Below are 21145 nucleotides of genomic sequence, written 5' to 3' on the forward strand. Positions count from 1 at the left end.
AGTCAAATACCGGAATCTGGCTAAAGGTGGTCTCTCGCAAAAATATTTATAAATCGGGTTTCTTCTTGCAATTTATTTTTTAAAAGGTGATTTCTCAAATTCTCTATTTTAAAATGTGGTTTCTACATATTTGCCAATAAATTCAGACAAAATAAATCCGATTTTACCTCTTTGCCCAACTACCGTTTTAACTTTTAACCTTCTTCTCTTTCATAAAACACGAGTTTGATTAACATTTTTTTTTGAAGAGAACTAGAGGTCAAAACTTGAAAGCTTATCCTAGTTTCTTGGTTTTACAACCCGTGAAGTAACCGTGATCTTTCTTGAAATCAAAGTTCTGGGTATCACTCTCTTCATCTCTCATCTTTATTCCGCCGTTCACTCCGCCGGCAATTTCGCCGGAAAACTTTGTTAAACCATTATGGCGCTAAAAACCGTTATCCCATTTCCCATTTTCGCGCCAATTCCAACCACCACCGTAAAAACCACCACTACAACGACAGAAGTTCGGTTTGCGCGGTGGAACAATGCCAACGCCGAGAAATTCGAGCAAAACCGCCGTACTCAGCAGCAAATTGAAGATGACCTCCGCCGTTTTCGCCGCTTCGAATCCGCCCTCAACATTTCAGCCACTTACGATGCTGATTCCGCCGTCACCTCGCCGCGATCAACCACCAGAAACCCCAATTTCAAGTCTATCGGCACCCCTTCAATTCCGTCTCGCTCCTCGATTCCCGGCAAAAAATCGAAGTATTCAAAGCCCCAGCAAAGCCCTAACCCTAATTCAGGCAATTCGTCCCACCCGGCCTTTCGGAAGGTGGCAAAACGGGTTAAAATCCCCGGAAATAACGAAAATGGGGCGGCGGGAGAAACGGACATCAGAGTTGGGGAAAATGGGGTGACGTATGCGATTCCAGGAGCTCCTTTCGAGTTCATGTATAGTTATACTGAGACGCCCAAGAACGTGAAGCCCATTGGTCTTAGGGAGCCCGCCGTTACGCCGTTTGGCCCGGGGACGATGCCCCGCCCTTGGACGGGCCGGAAGCCATTGCCCGGGAGTAAGAAGGAGATGCCACAGTTTGACTCATTTCGAGTGCCCCCACCTGGGAAGAAGGGAGTGAAGCCCGTTCAGAAGCCCGGCCCATATCTTCCAGGTTCTGGCCCGAAGTACGTGATTTCCAGGGAGGAGGTGTTGGGGGGGCCACTGACGGCGGATGAGGTTAAGGACTTGGTGGAAGGCTGTAAGAAGACTAGCAGGCAGCTTAATATGGGTAAGGAGTGTTATTTTTTCTTTTTTAATTCTATGTTTGTGTTTATATGTGTTTTTATTGCTTATCTTAAGCATGTATTGAGAATTTAGAAGTGTGAAAGTTGGTTTAGCCCTTTGATAGAGTTGTATTTGGTCAATGCAAAACCAAATTGACAATGGTGAAGTATAGGAAAAAAGAAGCAAGAATCCTGTATTTTGCATATATACTGGATGAATGGGGTTGTTTGTTTTAATTAAAATGTGATGAAACGAGTGATGTTTGTATTTGTATGGAGGATTCTGCGGAAATGGAACTTTTAGTCCTCATTTCACGATCATTGCTATTTTTGGTAAGCAAGTGATGACTGAATGAAATGGATAAGGGAAGGTTTAGCTCTTGGCATTGAGGATCAGTCTTTTCAAGTTTCCACTAGTTGTGGGAAACCTCTATTTAGGGTTGTATTTGACTTTGCCGGCTAGAGACTATCCCACTAGGGATTAGGGTCATTGAGTATCAGTCCTGAAGAAACAATTGCATCTAAATTTTTTCATTTGGGAATGTAAAATTTTGGCATTGTATCATGACCTATGTTCTTGTATTGATGCTTTTATTCTGTTGGAAGTGTGAATTCAATGTGGTAGATTAGTAAGAAACAATTGCATCTAATACTGTATGACTAGGAATCAACCATTATGATCTAATTGAACGGAGTTGTCAACAAGTGCCGAGTTGTTAATCTGTCATAGAACCTCTTTTGTTAAACTATGTAATATCCTCCAATGTGGGTTTGGACTTTGGAGTAAAGTAGCCACTATAATTGAAATTAAAGTGGGTAATGTTTGGGTCTTCCTTTCTGAATTAAGTTTAGCCTGTTTTTTGTAGGCAGAGATGGTTTGACACACAACATGTTGGACAACATCCATGCTCATTGGAAGCGGCGGAGGGTTTGTAAGATAAAATGTAAAGGTGTTTGTACTGTAGATATGGATAATGTGTGCCAACAACTAGAGGTTTGTGTTTATCATGCTTAGTTTTTTTGAGAATATGAGATGAATTTGTTTTCAAAACTGCTCACTTTCCTAGTTGTTTTCTGGTATAGCTCATACAAGCCAAATGACAAATTAAAATGTGCATAGCAAGTTAGCAACTTGTAACTTCAAAGTTCTGAGCTTTAGAACTTTAAGGAGAAGACTAACAATGGTTGGCTAGTTCATATGTTGTATGCGAGCTTGCATCACGAAGTTATGTACTATTGTTTTAATAGTTGATTTTATTTCTCCGCAACCAGAGATAAACGAACACATACTTATGTTGGTCTTGTTGATCAATTTTTTTTGAAAATCATGCTACGTGTCCTTGTATTTGTACTCAGGGGCGTTTCTCCAATATGCCGAAGATAAGCTGTTGTTGAACAAAGTAATTACATCATTATTCACTACCCGACATGATTTTCTCGAGGACTTTGTCATTTTAAGTTTCATATGTTACAGGAAAGGACTGGAGGCAAAATTATATACCACCGAGGAGGCACTGTATACCTTTTCCGTGGTAGAAACTACAATTTTAAAACCCGGCCTCGCTTTCCTCTTATGCTGTGGAAACCTGTTACACCGGTGTACCCCAGACTTGTCGAACGTGTTCCAGAAGGTTTGACGTTGGATACGGCTAATGATATGCGAAAAAGGGGACGTGAATTAATACCAATATGCAAGCTTGGTATGTTTGTGTTTCTGTACCGGGGATTGGTATGTTTGTGTTGCTGTGGTAGGTTCATTTCTTCATGAATGATGAGAATATATTTGTTTGCTGTTTTGCAATATAGGAAAAAATAACGTATATGCCGGCTTAGCAAAAAATGTAAGGGAGGCATTTGAAGCATGTGAGTTGGTTAGAATTAACTGTCAAGGAATGAACCCTAGTGACTGCCGTAAAATTGGCGCTAAACTCAAGGTCTGCTTTTATCTTGTTTTTATAGTTTCAAGTATTCTTGATGTGTGCTCTTCTTCTTTGGGTTAATGGAACCCTTCTCTTCTTCTGTGCTTTTAGGATATTGTCCCATGCGTTTTGATCTCATTTGAAAACGAACACATACTTATGTGGAGAGGAATAGACTGGAAGTCATCTCTTCTACTACCTGAAGATGGTGCAAATGGTGACGGAAGTTCTGAAACTGACAGTGCTTCATCATCTTCTAGCTCATGTATTGACCTTTCCTTGGATTCCGAGGATGAAGAAGACTCCCCATGTTCCTCAAATATATCAAATCAGGAACTAAATGTAGAAATCTCCAATCTAAGTAAAGGTTTGACAGATGAAACTGTACTGGAGGATAAATTCTCTATGAAGGAAGAAGATGCATCATTGGAGGTGGTCAACGTAGTTATTCCATCACAGACAAATGGTTTAGGAAATGAAATAGAATCAAACTCAAATGATCTTTCTGGTGATGTCATTGATTCTGGTGCTGGTTCATTAGATGAGGAAACCAGGATAGTTGACACTGAGGATGGAGAGGCGGCACACAGTGATGTGTTTATAAACACATCACCAGGGTACGCTGGTAATTTCGCATCACATAAACACGCCATTTTTCTTATTTTATATACCATTGTTCTATTTTTATACCATTGTTGTTATTTTATATACCATTTTATATACTATTGAAAATTCAATGCATTTACAAAATTGCCATTGTTATGTATTTGACAATACATAACCATTATGGTTTTTTACTTCCTCAGTTGACACTTCTGGTGATTCGGCAGTTCTCAAGGAAACGCAAGGCGTGTCAGAGACCTCAGCAAACGGTCATTCTGCATTGTCTTCTTCCCCATGCACAGAAGGTGTACTGTACCTCTTAAGACAAGCTGTAGAAAGTGGAAGAGCTGTGATACTTGATGAAAGTTCCTTAGATGCAGACATGGTTTATGAAAGATCAGTTGCCTTTGCCCGGGAAGCCCCACCCGGACCCATTTTTACACACGGGCCACGTAAGGTGGCCGTTCAGAAAAGTGAAAACCCAGAATCTGGGGAATCAGAAGCTGATGAAGAAGCAGTACTACTACCAGTTGCAGGGCCTGTTAAGAAATCAAATGAAAAGAAGTCAAAGGAAAGGAAGAGCTCTATAACTTACAAGGAAAGGGATTTTGAACAAGAGTTTTTGGGTCTAGTTCCACAGGGAAGTCTGAAAATAGATGAGCTTGCTAAGTTGTTGACTTAATAAGTTAATATGGTATGTGATTAAATAATTCTTGTATGACTACAATTGCAGATCATTGTAATTTTTGTTGGAAATGGCATCTGCATTACCTTGTTCGTATATCCTTCTATGATCATCGTTCAACATAATCTCTGATACTTCGCATACTCGAATGACACAACTGCTACAGAAACAACGAACTTGTGTAAAAATATGCCACAAATCCGGAGTAAAAGTTAGCTTAAAATGTTAATAAGTTATCCGATATATGTAAAAATTATCTATTTTTAGTGATAAAATTTTTTCATTTAAAAATTATTCATTCAAAGTCACTAATAATGTACAATATTAATCATTACATCAATTTTTATTTTCATAACATAAAAAGCAGTAGCGGATTCGGAAATTCGAGATAGTGGGGTTACTCTTTAGAAATTGATGAAACTTTCACTAAAATTATGTATTTTTAAAAAAAATTTGAAAATTTAACTATAGAAAACAAAAACAAAAAAATCAAGTGGGGTCAAGGACCCCCTCAACCCCCGTGGTTCCGCCATTGATAAAAAGTAAATCAAAACACATTAAAAGTAATAAGAAAACTGGATAAAAGTTATCATGGTTGTTGTTTTGTACATCTTGTACGTACAACACCTTTTGAAGATACACAGCTTCTGATTGTCTCACATAAATACTCGTAATAAGTAGGAAGATCTTCAATTTTTCCTTGGGGTGTAAAATTCATTTGAATACAATTTTATTTTACATTATTATACTTCTCTTGTTTTGCATATATTCCCAATACGTACAACAATTCAGCGTAATAAGTTTTTATTTACGACAACAAAAGGAATTTCATTTATCCAACATAAAGGATGACGAATTCCTACGTTTATTTTCTTAAATTTTACTTAAACATATTGTACGCAAATTATATCATGAACACAAGCAATAAGCCAATAAGTGATATTGTGGCTTTGAAAACGCGTTTATAATTTACAAGTCATTGAGAAGTAGGTGCCACATGAACAATCTTTTACAACAATTTTTTTCCCTGAAGCAGAGTTTCCAAATGGAAAATTTGATTTTGATAATCCTACCTTTTACCGATTTACTTTTAATAATCTAACATTTCGATTATTATTTAATAATCCATACTTTATAACCCATTCTCTTTCCTTGCACCCAAATGACTTACAACCGACAAAACAAGTGAACGCCTTTATTTTATTTTAAAAAAGAAAAACCTATCCATCCTTCCTACCAAATCTCCCTCTCGTCCATCAATGGTTGGATTATCATAATAGTGGTTTGTGTCAATTACTTCATATTCATCAACACTCTTCCTCTTTATGATTGGAATTCGACATTTCAGATGGATTTTCTTTTCTGTGGGAAGGCTTGAAATACCAATACTCGGCGGTTTGTCTATACTAATTTATCGTCTCAAGTTTTCTGCTAATTTAGTTGGTTTTAAATTTGTTTTAGTCTTGGGGTACGTCATTCATTGATAATTACGAGCAGAGGGAAGAGGAGCGAGAAACGAACCCGGATACCATAAATCATCTCAAAATCTAACACAAAAACCCATCAATTAAACTTAAAATCGGGTCTCTGAAAATTGATAGGAGAATAGATCTAAATCAAGCAGTACCAAACGAATTTCTGCAGTTTTTTGGGCGTAATTGATGTTACGAAAGAAATAGATGATTAGATGGACAGGGGAAACAGGGAAGGCTAATAAATTAAAGATTTTAAAAAGTTAAAAATTATAACGAATGATCATCTGCCACGTGGAATAGTTTCCATGTTGTACCGGCTCTTTTACCGATTGGGTGTAATAAAAGTGAATGAGGTACAAAGCTTGGATTATTAAATAATAGAAAAGTTGGATTATTAGTAGAAAATCGGTGAAAGGTTCGGTTATTAGAAATAATTTTTTCGTTTCCAAATAAGCAGTTTTTTTTTCCTATGATAGAATTCTTATCTCGTCAAACCAACAGATGGATCATATATACTTCACTAAATAGTCTCCTCAACAATACACCGACTGGATGTTGAGCGTCTAAATGTTTCTTCTATATACTACTTAGGTAATGGTGCTAAAAATCAAAAGACCAGATCTTGATGAAGTTGCTTAGAGTAGCTATGCTTTCATCCTCCAATTGCTTCTGTTTTTCATGTTCCACTGAAAGAAGAGGATTTGGGTAAGCAATCATGCTAAAAAAATTTGTTGTTTGTGCTAAGTGAGTTAGCATATGTTTTGCAATGTCGTTACGGGGAAGCTAATAATTTGTAAAATAAAATGAGAAAAAACTAATGTCATTCTGCTTAAACTCTGATTTTCATTTATCAATGATACAGAAATACGAATAAATTTTGTTGAATGTTGAGAAAAAAATAAAATGTTTATAACCAAAAAAGCTAATGAGTTAGTAACTATAAAAGTGGACGATGTATAAGTATAACAAGGAATAAATAGCATGACTACTGCTATACATACCCTCTCCCTCTCCCTCTCCCCTCCAAATTAAAAAAAAGGAAAAGACATAATTACTACATTTTTTTGTTGTCTCCCTTCTATGCTCTACAATCACTACCTGGCCAACCTCACACTCATTTTAGTTGTTGTTTGAGGCTAATTGATTAAGTGATGTTGATGATCTTTGAGTACGGAAGAGGAGTGGCTTTTGTGTGAAATTCTTCTTGTTTTATTGGCTATATTCAATTTCCATGCTTTACAATGCTCCATATTTATAGTAACACGATGTTGGTTGTTTCCACCAATACAATACAATGTTGGAAGATCTTTCGAAGATATACAGCTTCTGATTGTCTCACATAAATTTGATATGGGCTGTTATATGGATATGGGCTGTTGCATATGGACTTACCATGTGGAAGCCATTTTAAGAATTTTTGTCTTAAGTATTTTTGCATTATGTTTTGGCGGGAAAAGTTGTTAGAACAACTCCCTTGTTTTTAGGAGATTCAGTTGTAAGTTTGTTGCTGTCCACACTAATGAGTCAGCTATTTAAACAAACTATTACATTGTATTTGGAAAATTAATCAAATACATAATTCTCCTTCTCTCTCTAATTCTCTCCTTCTTTCTTTCTACGCAAGTCTCTTTCTCCTTCTTCTCTCATCTATTTCTAAAACGGACAGCCATTGCTGGAGAGCTTGAGAGCTCCCATATCATTGGTACAGAGTCAACCGTTGCTCATCTCTGTAGATTTCCTTCAATTCCATTTGCTCCAACATCACACTCTAGCTCCTGCTGCAACTCGAAGAAGAGTCATGGAAGAACAACTGAAAACCTGGAGAAAAGAATCGAACAGCAGAATGAAAAGCTTGAAGATCAGAACCAAAAGATGGATCAGAAATTCGATGAACTCTTGAAGGTGATGCAAGCATTCAAGGACTCATCTGATTCTCATTCTACTGGCAGTCATAATGACAGAAATCATCACAACAGAACTCTAGGTATGAATCCTAAGTTATCATTTCCTAAATTTGATGGTAGTAATCCTAGAATTTGGGTCAAAAAATGCTGCAAATATTTTGATTTGTGCAAAATTTCGGAGGATCAGAGGGTGGACTTAGCTTCTCTGAACATGGTTGAAAAAGCAGAAGGATGGGTAACGAACTACTTGTCTGTTAGGAAACACATGATGGTAGAAATGGAACGATTTTGTTGCTGATTTGTATGCTAGGTTTAGGGACAAATCCTGTCTTAAATGTGGTTGAAACTTTTAATAAGCTGCAACAATTGAGTACACTAGAGGATTATATTGATGAATTTGAGAATTTGAGGTCTATAATGTTGAAGAATAACCACATACTGCATGATACATATATGTTGGAAAGTTTCATTGGGGGATTGAAACCTGCTGTGAAGCCTTTTGTTAAAGCCTTCAAACCAACCACTATTGCTGAAGCCATTGATCTGGCTAGATTGCAGGAAGAAAACCTTGAAGCCTTTACCCACAAAACCCATAAATCACCAATGTATAACCCAAAACCCTTACAAGCTGTTCCACTACTACCAAACCATAAACCCTCACTGTTACCTACACCTGTCACCAAGCCAAACACAAATACCAACCTAACTCTCACTAAATACCCACAACAAAGAACCAGAAATTTCAAATACATTCCTAAACTGATGTGAGACAAGAAAAAATTTCCAAGGGATTGTGTTACTATTGTGACTCACCCTATGATAGAAATCACAAATGTCAATTTAGGGAACCACAGTTATTTACTGTAGAAATTCTAGGTGATTCGGTTGAGGAACTCAGTGATTCAGAAGACCAGGAGTTGACTGAGAAAGACATGAGTGAACCACAAATTTCTGTGAGTGCACTGGCAGGTAGCCAAGGATTTAGTACCATGAGAGTAAAGGGGTTGGTGAAAGGGAAGCCACTTCAAATCTTGGTAGACTCAAGTAGCACCCACAATTTTGTTGATCTTGAATTTGCTAAAAAGTTAGGTTGTAAATTGGACAAAATTCCAGCTCAAGCCATTACAGTGGCTGATGGAAATCATCTTGCCTGTCAACACAGTTGCCATGGATTCACTTGGGAAAGGCAAGGGGTGACTTTTGTTACTGATGTGTTGTTAATACCCCTAGGTAGTTGTGATATGGTACTGGGAATACAGTGGCTTAGCTTGTTTGGTCCTATCAGTTGGGATTTCAATAAATTGAGAATGGAATTTTGTCTAGATGGGAAACAGATTATGCTTAAGGGTGTGCCAACTAAGAAACTTAAAGTAGTGGAAGGTGAACCTTCAGCCAAACTTTTCTCTACAGCTGCACACCTTTGCTTGATGCAAGTAATGGATCAAACATGCTTAGCTACAGAAATTCAACAGGATAAACAGGAATATGAGGAGTTGAATAAGCATAAGTTAACTTACAGCATGGTGTTTGAAGAACCAACTGCCTTGCCCCCTATGAGAGGAGTGTTTGATCACTCCATACCACTGAATCCCGGTACAACTCCTGTGAATATTAGACCCTACAGGTATCCCCTTAAACAAAGGGATGTGATTGAGCAGCTTGTTCAGGAAATGCTGGATAGGGGGATTATTCATCCCAGTTCTGGCCCATTTGCATCACATGTGGTGTTGGTGGGGGAAAAAGGATGGTACCTGGAGATTGTATGTGGATTACAGGGAATTAAACAGCAGAACAATCAAGAATAAGTTCCCAATTCCAGTAATTGATGAACTAATTGATGCGTTGTCAAGAGCAGCAGTGTTTAGCAAGCTTGATCCGAGGGAAGGATATCATCAGATGAGAGTCAATGAAGATGATGTCTATAAAACAGCTTTTAAAACACACACAGGGCACTATGAATTCTTGGTCATGCCATTTGGGTTGACCAATTCTCCTGCTTCTTTCCAGAATTGGATGAATCAAGTCTTTAAACCTTTACTTAGGAAATGTGTCTTGGTGTTTTTTGATGATATTCTGGTGTACATCAAATCATTAGAGGATCATTGGATGCATCTCATTATGGTTTTTGATCTTATGAAGGCTAATCAGATGTATGCTAAAGCAAGCAAGTGCATCTTTGCTACTAGGAAAGTGTAGTATTTTGGCCACTTTATCTCCGAGAATGGGGTACAGACAGATCCACAGAAGATTTCTGCAGTTAACAGTTGGCCAGTCCCTTCTACAGTCAAAGAACTTACGGGATTTTTGGGTTTGGCTGGTTATTACAGAAAGTTTGTGAAGGGATATGATGTCATCAGCAAACCTCTCACTGAACAGCTCAAGAAGAACAATTTCCTATGGAATGATGAAGCTCAGAGTGCTTTTGATGCACTGAAACTAGCCTTGGTGACAGCACCTGTGTTGGCAGTTCCAAACTTTGACAAGCAATTTATTGTAGAAATCGATGCATCCAAGACAGGTATTGGAGCAGTACTGATGCAGGATGGGCATCCTTTGGCATTTATTAGTAGAGCTTTGGGACCTAAATGGAAAAAGCTCTCAGTCTATGAAAAAGAACTACTGGCTATTGTATTTTCTGTACAAAAATGGGAGCAGTATCTCATGGGAAGTCATTTCCTTATCAAAACAGATCAGAAGAGCTTGAAATGGCTCCTTCAGCAGAAAATTTCTACCCCATTTCAATAATTCTGGTTATCAAAACTTATGGGATTTGATTATGAAATCCAGTACAAGAGTGGAAAAGAGAATCTAGCAGTTGATGCTCTTTCTAGGGTCCAAGTGAAGGAAATAATTCCCTTGGTCCAAGTATGCATTTAATGATAAGTCTAATAAATGAAGTTCAGTATTAATTATACAAGTTAATAATTCAGTGAGATCAAGTGAACTGTATGCCTAGCTAGAGGCCGCTTCAGTTCAAGTGGATTAATGATATTAATCTACAGCTTACTCTTGACTGAACCCGTAGGGTCACAAATAGTAAGTAAACGAATCAAGTATTTAATGGCATTAAATACTTCATCTATGGATATTCGGAATCGACGGATCTTGGTTTCAGTGGGATCTGAGATCGCCAAGGGAAAATAAATGAATACTCCGGAAACGATGATATTGCCGGAAACGGAAATATGGATCGTATCGGAAATATAAATATCAAGTCGTAGATGTTGCCGGAAACGGAAACATGGTATGTATCGGAAAATATGATCGGAAATGGAAATATTGCCGGAATCTGAAATATTGCCGGAAACGGAAATATTGTCGGAATCGGAAATATTATCGGAATCGGAAAATAATTCCGAAAACGGAAATATTAAATATTCGTTCGAAACGGAAATTAATTCCGGAATCGGAAATTTTAAATATTGCATGTTCGTATCGGAAATGAATTCCGGAATCGGGAAATTAATCGAAAGCGCGTCGTACGAATTAGCATCGGACGAGCTTGCTAGACGAAGGCCCAGCGCGAAGCCAGGCCCTCGTCCAGCAAGCCTTGTGCGCCTCACAAACAGCCCAAGGCCACGCCAGGCCCAGCGCAAAGGCCAGGCCCAGCGCGCGCCTAGGCTGCGGGCACCAAGCAGCACGCGTGGCTTCATAGCTTCGTGGGCTATGCGCGGGCATGGCCTGCGCGCATGCGGGTTATGCTCGTGTGTGTGTTTGTGCTTGCGTACGAAACCTAAATCGTGTAGGATTCGTTTAAGATTAAATTCCTATTTCTACTAGATAAATTAATTAATAGAGTTTTAATTAAATTCAGATTAATTAATTCGTTTCCTAGTAGGATTCCAATACCTTTTCCATACCCCTATAAATAGGTGATCAATGCTCACAATTTATAACAAGTTTTCTAAGTATTCATAAGAGTTTTATGTTAGGTTATGATACATATGACAATTCATAAATCATGCGGAAAAACCATAAAGCCAGGAAAACATATTATTTACACATAATCATTTAGCATAGTTTAGATGCATACTCTTTGTTGCGTGCCTTCCCTAGCTGCGCCCGAACCGAACAAGAACAAGTCTTTAGGACTCCAAGTGTCGTCCCTCCGTAGATAGTCCACAGCACGTCCGGATCCGCCTTAAGATTGACCAACTAGAATCGCCCTTAAGGTACTACTTATTTTCGGCACTTTATAGGCAATTGTGTAATTGAATTTTGCTCTCAAAAACTCACTTTGAATACTTGAATTCTCGGTAAATATGTGACCCTAGGCACCTATTTATAGAGTTATGGAAAAGGATTTGGAATCCTATTAGGATACTAATTTATTTAATTATAACCCTACTAGGACTCTAATTAAATAATCATTATCTAATAGTTTTAGGATTTAATCATTTTACGAATCCCGGTAACCTTAGGATTCCGAGTAACACACACGAGTGGCGCACAAGCACCGCACGCCCGCACGCAGGCCTTGCGGCCCACGCCGAGCGCACAGTGCAAGGCCCACTGTCGCAGCGTTGTCCGCGCGCGCGCCCAAGCTTCGGCTGGGCCTGGCTTTTGCGCTGGGCCTGGTCGCATGCTTGGCGTGTGGTTGTTGCGCTTGGCTTGCTGGGCGATGGCCCGACTTCGTGCTGGGCCTTCGTCTGGCAGGCCTCGTCCGATGCTAATTCGTAGGATACGCTTCCGATTAAATTCCCGGTTCCGGAATTCATTTCCGATACGAACAATATTTAATATTTCCGATTACGGAATTATTTTCCGTTTCGAACAAATATTTAATATTTCCGTTTCCGGAACTATTTTCCGATTCCGATAATATTTCCGATTCTGACAATATTTTCGTTTCCGGCAATATTTCCGATTCCGGCAATATTTCCATTTCCGATAATATTTTCCGATACGTACCATGTTTCCGTTTCCGGCAACATCTACGACTTGGATAATATTTATATTTCCGATACGATCCATATTTCCGTTTCCGGCAATATCATCGTTTCCGGAGTATTCATTTCTTGCCTGTGACGATCTCAGCTCCCACTGAAACCAAGATCCGTCGATTCCGAATATCCATAGATGGAGTATTTAATGCCATTAAATACTTGATCCGTTTACGTACTATTTGTGTGACCCTACGGGTTCAGTCAAGAGTAAGCTGTGGATTATTATCATTAATTCCACTTGAACTGAAGCGGCCTCTAGCTAGGCATTCAGCTCACTTGATCTCACTGAATTATTAACTTGTTAATTAATACTGAACCGCATTTATTAGACTTAACATTGAATGCATACTTGGACCAAGGGCATTATTTCCTTCATTTTAGGCATAAAATTCAGTCATCTATTTGCCTCATAATAGCCGAAAAACATAGTACCTTTGGGGCGATTCTAGTTAGTCAAACCTAAGGCGGATCCGGACGTGCTGTGGACTTTCTACGGAGGGTCGACACTTGGAGTCCTAAAGACTTGTTCTTGTTCGGTTCGGGCACAGCTAGGGAGGGCACGCTACAAAGAGTATGCATCCTAAATTATGCTAATTGTTATGTGGCAATTAATTTGAGTTCCTGGCTTTAATGGTTTTTCCGCATGATTTATATTCAGTTATATGTATCATAACCTAACAGTGGTATCACGAGCCTCTAATTAATTCCATAATAATTCATTAACATGGTTAAATTTTATAAATTTGCAATGAATTAAAGGGATGATTAATGTACGAATTTTTTTATTTTTGTAATTAATTGCAAATTGCGATTATTTAATTATATGTTCGCCGTTTTTCGGCAGTTTTTTCGTTACTCAACGAAATCGAGTGATTTTTGTGTCAATTCTGCATGTAAAAGGCATTCTAAAATTTTGACAAAATTACTATTTTTCGACCGAACCCAAAATTCCCAAATTCGAAGCCTAACTATGACTTTTCGGAGGTTTTAGTTTTTCGAACGCGAAATTTGTAATTTTTAAGATGTTAAAATAAATATTTGCGCCCCTTGTTGTTAAATCTTGAATCTTTGATTGACCTACTGTATATGTTTAACAAATTTAAGTGCCTAAGCTTGTTAATTATACAACCTAATTTGTAATTGTAATTAATTTATTGAAATTCGAATAATTTAGAATTTGATTTGATTTTCATAATTAATTGACGATTTAATTAGGTATCCATGATTAAAAACCACCATAAAAATTGTTAATTTATGATAAATTTTAAATTTTTATGACCTAGATTTGAATCCATGATAATCGGAAATTAATTGATTAATAAATTTTCGATTTTTCGCCCTAAATTTATGAAATTAATACGATTTATTAATTTGTCATTTATTTTGAATTAAAAAGTTTTAATTTTTAATGAAATTCGCTCATGAATGTTGCACGCACAAAGAAAAGGACGCTACGTGTTACCCTTAAGGGGTGTTGTATAGTGTGGGCATGCGACGACGAGCAAAGGAGCTCGTCGCCCATGCGGTACGAATGCAACGAGCAACAACCAAGAGGCGCGAGCGCGAAGCAAGGGAGCTGGGCGTGTGTGACTCGATGGGCGATGGGCGAAGGGCAAGGCGTGAGCCAGGCGAGCAGTCGCGTGTGGGCAACAAGCGAGCTGCGCCACAACGCACGCTGCCTCGCCCAGCGAGCAGAGCAGTAGCATTGAGCAATGCGGGCTGCACGCAGCGTGGCCTGGCATGGTTGCGATGCGTGTGGCATGCTCGTACATGCCTAGCAATCATTCGATGGGGCGATGCTGCCTCATGACTCGATGGGGCTTGGGCGCAAGCCCAAGTGCCTCGTCTTGTTAAGATTGATGCGCTTTAATTTTAATTTTTCAGTTCGGGAACGATTCTAATTAACTTTGAAATTCGTAATTTAAATTTTTTTCTCGGATTTAATTTTGAATAATCTAATTATTATAAGTTCTAATTTATACTAATTATTTTACTAAAATTAAAACCTTGAATAAATTTAAATTTATTTATTTAATTCAACTGAAAATAAATTAAAAGGATTCAATTATAATTTATATGAGCTTTAAATTTTAATTAAAATTGTATGTTTCCGGTTAGACTAGGAAATACATTTTTATGTTTAAAATTAGTAAAGCATGTAAAGTTATTGGTTTAAGTGGGAGCCTTTAGTCATAAACTCTTGATTAGGTCTAAAATCCTTTAAGGTTAAAACAACTTGATTAGAATTAATAAGGACTGAATAATTGGTAGATTATTGGAGACCTTGATTAATTGTTGCAAATGTTTATGTGATGCATAATATGTTCTACTAACCAGCTATGTGGGCCATTCATGATAATGAATGGGTGAATGGTATATATTGTATATGTACTGTTTTGCAGGTTATTGAAAGTGACTAGTATGGCCCAAATAGGATAGAAAATATGGTCTGCGTACCATTAATTTGAATGTAATATTGGTCTAATGCACCAAAGTTTTTCAATTTAAATATGGTCTGCGTACCATCATATATTATAGCTTATCCTATTTGAAGAAAATGGCGCCTCCCATGGTGAAATTCAAGACGGAGTTTCCAATCCATTTTCAAGACGGACTTTGAAGTTGAAGCTTCAAGATGAAGTTGGGCCATACTATATCACATTTATATCTTATGCATGTTTTAAGTTATTTATTGTTTTAATTATATCTTAATTATGCATGAGATTATGGCTTGATTATGTTGCATGATTAAGGATTTTAGTTCACTTAAAATCTAACCAACATAGTAAGAGCCTTAAGTTCCAAATTAACTTTAAAATTGAGTTAAAAGGTGCCATGCCAAAATAACACTTACTTGGATAACCTTTACATCAATCTTAGCAATAGTTTTCCGCCTAAGCGAGGTATTACTTATTGATCCTAAAGGGGTAAGGTACACAAATAATTGTGAGTACATGTTAGTTTTGGTGAAACTCAACGATATAAGTAAGGAGTCCTTTTATGTCGTGGCAAATGAAATAGGTTTACCTAATAAGTTCTTAGACGTACCTATCAACCAAGAGTAGTTTCTAGACTATTAGCAAAGGCTTTGCTTACCTAAAATATTTTAGAATTGAGTCTAAATACATAATGTGCTTAATTCTTCAATGATTTAAGGATCTTGGAATCATTTTATTCACACCTGCCGGAACACATAACTTGAATAAAATGCTTAATAAATGATAAATTATGCATGTATGCTAGAATTTAAATTTATTAAGAGAAACTGTGAATGGTTATTTATTTGTTTATTCTTTTTCAATTGTAGTTTTAACTATGGCAAACAACAATCAAAACATCATCAAGGGTTCTGAGCTTATGGTCAAGCTGAACCTAACAAATTTTCTTGAATGGGAAGCTAAGCTAGTTGAAATAGTCAGACTCAATGTACTTGAGTATGTACTGTTCCATCCCATGCCAAGCTACTATGCCAGAGACATGACCCCTGAAAGATTTGCCGCCTGGGATGCGGATCTCAAAAAGGTTATGAGTCTCATGCTGAACAATATCCCTAATGAATGGGCTAGGAGGTTTGAAGTTTACAAACCTTTTACGCTCATCAAGAATCTGAGGGATATCTGTCGTGGAAACACGGAGGACATGGACCTTAATGTCCATGAGTTGATTGAATCAATGTCTGGTCTAAAGGTTAGTTTTCATAACATGTGTTTATGATGGAGGTCCAAGAAAAACATGTTCAGCTCCTTCGCACTAAACAATGGGTAGGCGTCCCACTAAGGTTCCATGTGGAGCTTATTCTTTCATACTTTGATCGCCTAAGTCTGCTAGGAACACCAATAACTGAAAGGATGGAAGTCTCTATCTTGCTCAATTCACTGCACAGTGGGTTTGGCCGCTTTAAGCAACTATACCTAAGTGAACCAAGAGAAGAAACAGTTGCAGAGTTTGTTCACCTTGTCAAAAAGGCTGAAATAGTACTCGACTGTGAAGCCAAAGATTTACTCAAGGCTAAAGGGAGACCCTTCAAGAAAGGTGGAAAGTCCAAGGGCAATGCTGAGTCAGTTCACAGAAAGAAGACAAAGCAGGACAAGTCCACATCAAGCTGTCTTTATTGTGATGGAATTGGCCAATACAAGAGAGAATGTCCAAAGCTTAAGGAAGATCAGAAGAACGGAACAGTCGTTCCATCTTCAGGTATTTTCGTTATAGACTGAATACTTGCTAATTCAACTTCTTGGGTATTAGATATTGGTTGTGGCTCACACTTATGTTCCAATTCACAGGGGCTAAGAAGAAGTAGAAGGTTAAGCAAGGGTGAAGTCGACCTACGAGTGGGAAATGGAGCACGGATTGCTGCATTAGCTGTAGGAACTTATTATTTGTCGTTGCCCACCGGGCTAGTTTTGGAACTTGAAGATTGTTTCCATGTTCCAAGTCTTACTAAAAACATCATTTCAGTTTCTTGCTTAGATGCTAAGGGATTTTCCTTTTTAATAAAAGACAATAGTTGCTCGTTTTATTTTAAAGAGATGTTTCATGGATCTGCTAGATTAGTCAATGGACTTTATTTATTAGATAACGACAAACAAGTTTATAACATAAATACCAAAAAGGCCAAAAAGAATTATTCAGATCTCACCTATCTGTGGCATTGTCGATTAGGCCATATTAACTTGAAACGCATAGAAAGACTTCAAAAGGAAAGAATTCTAGAACCATTTGACTTAGAGGATTATGGTAAGTGCGAATCATGTTTACTTGGCAAAATGACAAAGCAACCTTTCTCTAAAGTTGGAGAAAGAGCAAATGAACTATTGGGTTTAATCCATACAGATGTATGTGGACCATGAAGGAAATAATGCCCTTGGTCCAAGTATGCATTCAATGTTAAGTCTAATAAATGCGGTTCAGTATTAATTAACAAGTTAATAATTCAGTGAGATCAAGTGAGCTGAATGCCTAGCTAGAGGCCGCTTCAGTTCAAGTGGAATTAATGATATTAATCCACAGCTTACTCTTGACTGAACCCGCAGGGTCACACAAATAGTACGTAAACGGATCAAGTATTTAATGGCATTAAATACTATGGATATTCGGAATCGACGGATCTTGGTTTCAGTGGGAGCTGAGATCGTCACAGGCAAGAAATTAATACTCCGGAAACGATGATATTGCCGGAAACGGAAATATGGATCGTATCGGAAATATAAATATTATCCAAGTCGTAGATGTTGCCGGAAACGGAAACATGGTACGTATCGGAAAATATTATCGGAAATGGAAATATTGCCGGAATCGGAAATATTGCCCGAAACGGAAATATTGTCAGAATCGGAAATATTATCGGAATCGGAAAATAATTCCGGAAACGGAAATATTAAATATTTGTTCGAAACGGAAATTGATTCCGTAATCGGAAATATTAAATATTGTTCGTATCGGAAATGAATTCCGGAATCGGGAATTTAATCGGAAGCGTATCGTACGAATTAGCATCGGACGAGGCCCGCTAGACGAAGACCCGGCACGAAGCCAGGCCATCGCCCAGCGAGCCAACACGCACCATCGCGTGCCAAGCCTCGACCAGGCCCAGCGCAAGGCCAGGCCCAGCCAAGGCCTGGGGCGCGCGCGCGAGAGCACAGCAGCAGTGGGCCGAGCGCTGTGCGCCTAGCGTGGGCCGCAAGGCTTGCGCGGGTGTACGGTGCTCGTGCAATGCTTGTGCGGGAATCCTAAAGCAATCCTATTAGATAATGATTATTTAATTAGAGTCCTAGTAGGATTATAATTAAATAAATTAGTATCCTAATAGGATTCCAAATCCTTTTCCATAACTCTATAAATAGGCGCCTAGGGTCACATATTTACAGAGATTATTCAAGTATTCAAAGTGAGTTTTTGAGAGCAAAATTCAGTCATACACTTGCCTATAAAGTGCCGAAAATAATAGTACCTTAAGGGTGATTCTAGTTGGTCAATCTTAAGGCGGATCCGGACGTGCTGTGGACTATCTACGGAGGGACGACACTTGGAGTCCTAAAGACTTGTTCTTGTTCGGTTCGGGCGCAGCTAGGGAAGGCACGCAACAAAGAGTATGCATCTAAACTATGCTAAATGATTATGTGTAAATAATATGTTTTCCTGGCTTTATGGTTTTTCCGCATGATTTATGAATTGTCATATGTATCATAACCTAACAGTGGTATCACGAGCCTCTTATTATTTTCATAATCTAAATTGCATGAACATGGTTAAATATTACAAATTTGCAAGAATTAAAAGGGGTGATTAATTTTCGTAATTGTTAATTAATTGCAAATTGTGTTTATTTAATTATACGTACGCAGTTTTTCGGCAGTTTCTTCGTTACTCATCCAAATCGAGTGATTTTTGAGTCAATTTCGCATGTAAAAGGCATTCTAAAATTTTTACAAAAATAGTGTTTTTCGGCCGAACCCAGAATTCTCAAATTCGAAGCCTAACTATGACTTTTCGGAGGTTTTAGTTTTTCGAATGCAAAATTTCGTAAATTTAAGATGTTAAATTAAATATTTGCGATTCTTGTTGATAAATCTTGGATTTTTGATTGACCTACTGTATATGTTTAACAAGTTTGAATGCCTAGCCTTGTTAATTATGCAATCTAATTTGTAATTATGATTAATTTGTTGAAAATTAGAATAATTTAGAATTAATTTGATTTTCATAATTAATTATAATTTAATTAGATACCTATGATTAAAAACCACCATAAAAAATTGTAAATTTATGATAAATTTTAAATTTTTATGACCTAGACTTGAATCCATGTTAATCGGAAATCAATTGAATAATAAATTTTCGATTTTTCTCCCTAAAATTATCAAATTAATATTATTTATTAATTTGTCATTAATTTTAAATATAAATTTTTTTAATTTTATGCGATCCGTTCATATAACTTGCGCGCACAAAGCAATGGACGCTACGTGTTACCCTTAAGGGGTGTTGTATAGTGCGGGCATGTGACGACGAGCAAGGGAGCTCGTCGCCCATGCGGCACGAATGCAATGAGCAAGGCCATGGTGCACGAGCACAAGGCAGCAGCCTTGCCTTGTGTCGTGGGCTGTGAGCAATGGACGAATGGGCGAGGGCGAGAGCAAGGCACAGCAGTCGCATGTGGGCAGCAAGCGAGCTGCGCCACAACGCGCACTGCCTCCCGCAAGCGTGCGGAGCCTCGCGCGCAGCGAGCGCAAGCTCGCGTGCCACGAGCGCTACGCCCAGCGTCGATGCCTCGCGCAGCGAGCGATGGCTCGCAGGATCGAGCGCTGGCAAGCGAGCGCTGGCTCGCATAAAGCGAGCGCTGGCGAGCGCGCGCTGGCGAGCGAACGCAGCGAGCGATGGCCCGCGTGCATCGAGCGCTGGCGCGCGCGCAGCGAGCACCAGCTCGCGTGATGGCTTGCGAAGGAAAGCAGCAACAGCGATGCGATGCAGCGCATGGGCTGCGCGCACATGGCCAGCGATGGCTGTGTGCGTGTGGCCCATGGGCGTACGTTGCGTAGGGTTGTTGCGTTGCGATTAGATCGTTTTGAAATTTTAATTTGAAATTTTCAGTTTACGTAATTTTAATTAATTTTAAAATTAATAATTTAAATTATTTTCTTGGATTTTAATTTTGAATATTGTAATTATAATAAATTTTATTTATTCTAATTATTTTACTAAAATTAAAATCATGAATTAATTTAAATACGACTGAAATTAAATTAAACTTTTGGATTCAATTATAAATTTATATGAGCTTTAAATTTTAATTAAATTTGTATGTTTTCGGTTAGACTAGAAATACATTTTTATGTTTAAAATTAGTAAAGCATATGAATTTATTGGTTTAAGTGGGAGCCCTTTTTAGTCATAAACTCTTGATTAGGTCTACAAATCCTTAAGGTTAAAACAACTTGATTAGAATTAATAAGGACTGAATAATTGATAGATTATTGGTGCCCTTGATTAATTGCTGCAAATGTTTACGTGATGCATAATGTGTTTTACTAACCAGCTATGTGGGCCATTCATGATAATGAATGGGTGAATGGTATATATTGTATATGTACTGTTTTGCAGGTTATGAAGTGACTAGTATGGCCCAAATAGGATAGAAAATATGGTCTGCGTACCATTAATTTGAATGTAATTGGTCTAAAGTACCAAAGTTGTTTTTCAATTCAAATATGGTCTGCGTACCATCAAATAGTTGTAATTAGTTTTAAAATTATAGCTTATCCTATTTGAAGAAAATGGTGCCTCCCACGGAGATTTTCAAGACGGACTTTGAAGTTAAAGCTTCAAGATGAAGTCGGGCCATACTAGA

The 21145-nt window shown here is 38.0% G+C and overlaps 2 protein-coding genes across 3 annotated transcripts; both read left to right on the plus strand.

Annotated features, from left to right (window-relative positions):
- The first annotated feature begins 240 nt into the window (after positions 1-240).
- Positions 241-4573, plus strand: LOC110796791 (CRS2-associated factor 1, chloroplastic). 2 transcript variants are annotated; one of them, XM_022001875.2, is made up of 6 exons: positions 241-1271; positions 2133-2260; positions 2741-2966; positions 3073-3200; positions 3297-3810; positions 3992-4573. In XM_022001875.2, the coding sequence occupies exons 1-6, from the start codon at positions 422-424 to the stop codon at positions 4468-4470; spliced, it is 2325 nt and encodes a 774-aa protein (XP_021857567.2). In that variant the 5' UTR covers positions 241-421; the 3' UTR covers positions 4471-4573. The 2 variants fall into 2 exon arrangements, with proteins under 2 accessions (XP_021857567.2, XP_021857568.2); XM_022001876.2 differs by having other exon boundaries at positions 4016-4573.
- Positions 4574-7213: 2640 nt separating this feature from the next.
- LOC130467269 (uncharacterized) lies at positions 7214-10597 on the plus strand. The gene is made up of 6 exons (XM_056835737.1): positions 7214-7280; positions 7615-7932; positions 8163-8616; positions 8697-9578; positions 9628-9973; positions 10085-10597. Exons 1-6 carry the CDS (start codon positions 7214-7216, stop codon positions 10595-10597), a joined length of 2580 nt encoding a protein of 859 aa, XP_056691715.1.
- The last annotated feature ends 10548 nt before the right edge of the window (positions 10598-21145 follow it).

The sequence above is a fragment of the Spinacia oleracea genome, chromosome 2 (genome assembly GCF_020520425.1).
Source record: "Spinacia oleracea cultivar Varoflay chromosome 2, BTI_SOV_V1, whole genome shotgun sequence".
In the NCBI taxonomy this organism is placed as follows: Eukaryota; Viridiplantae; Streptophyta; class Magnoliopsida; order Caryophyllales; family Amaranthaceae; genus Spinacia; species Spinacia oleracea.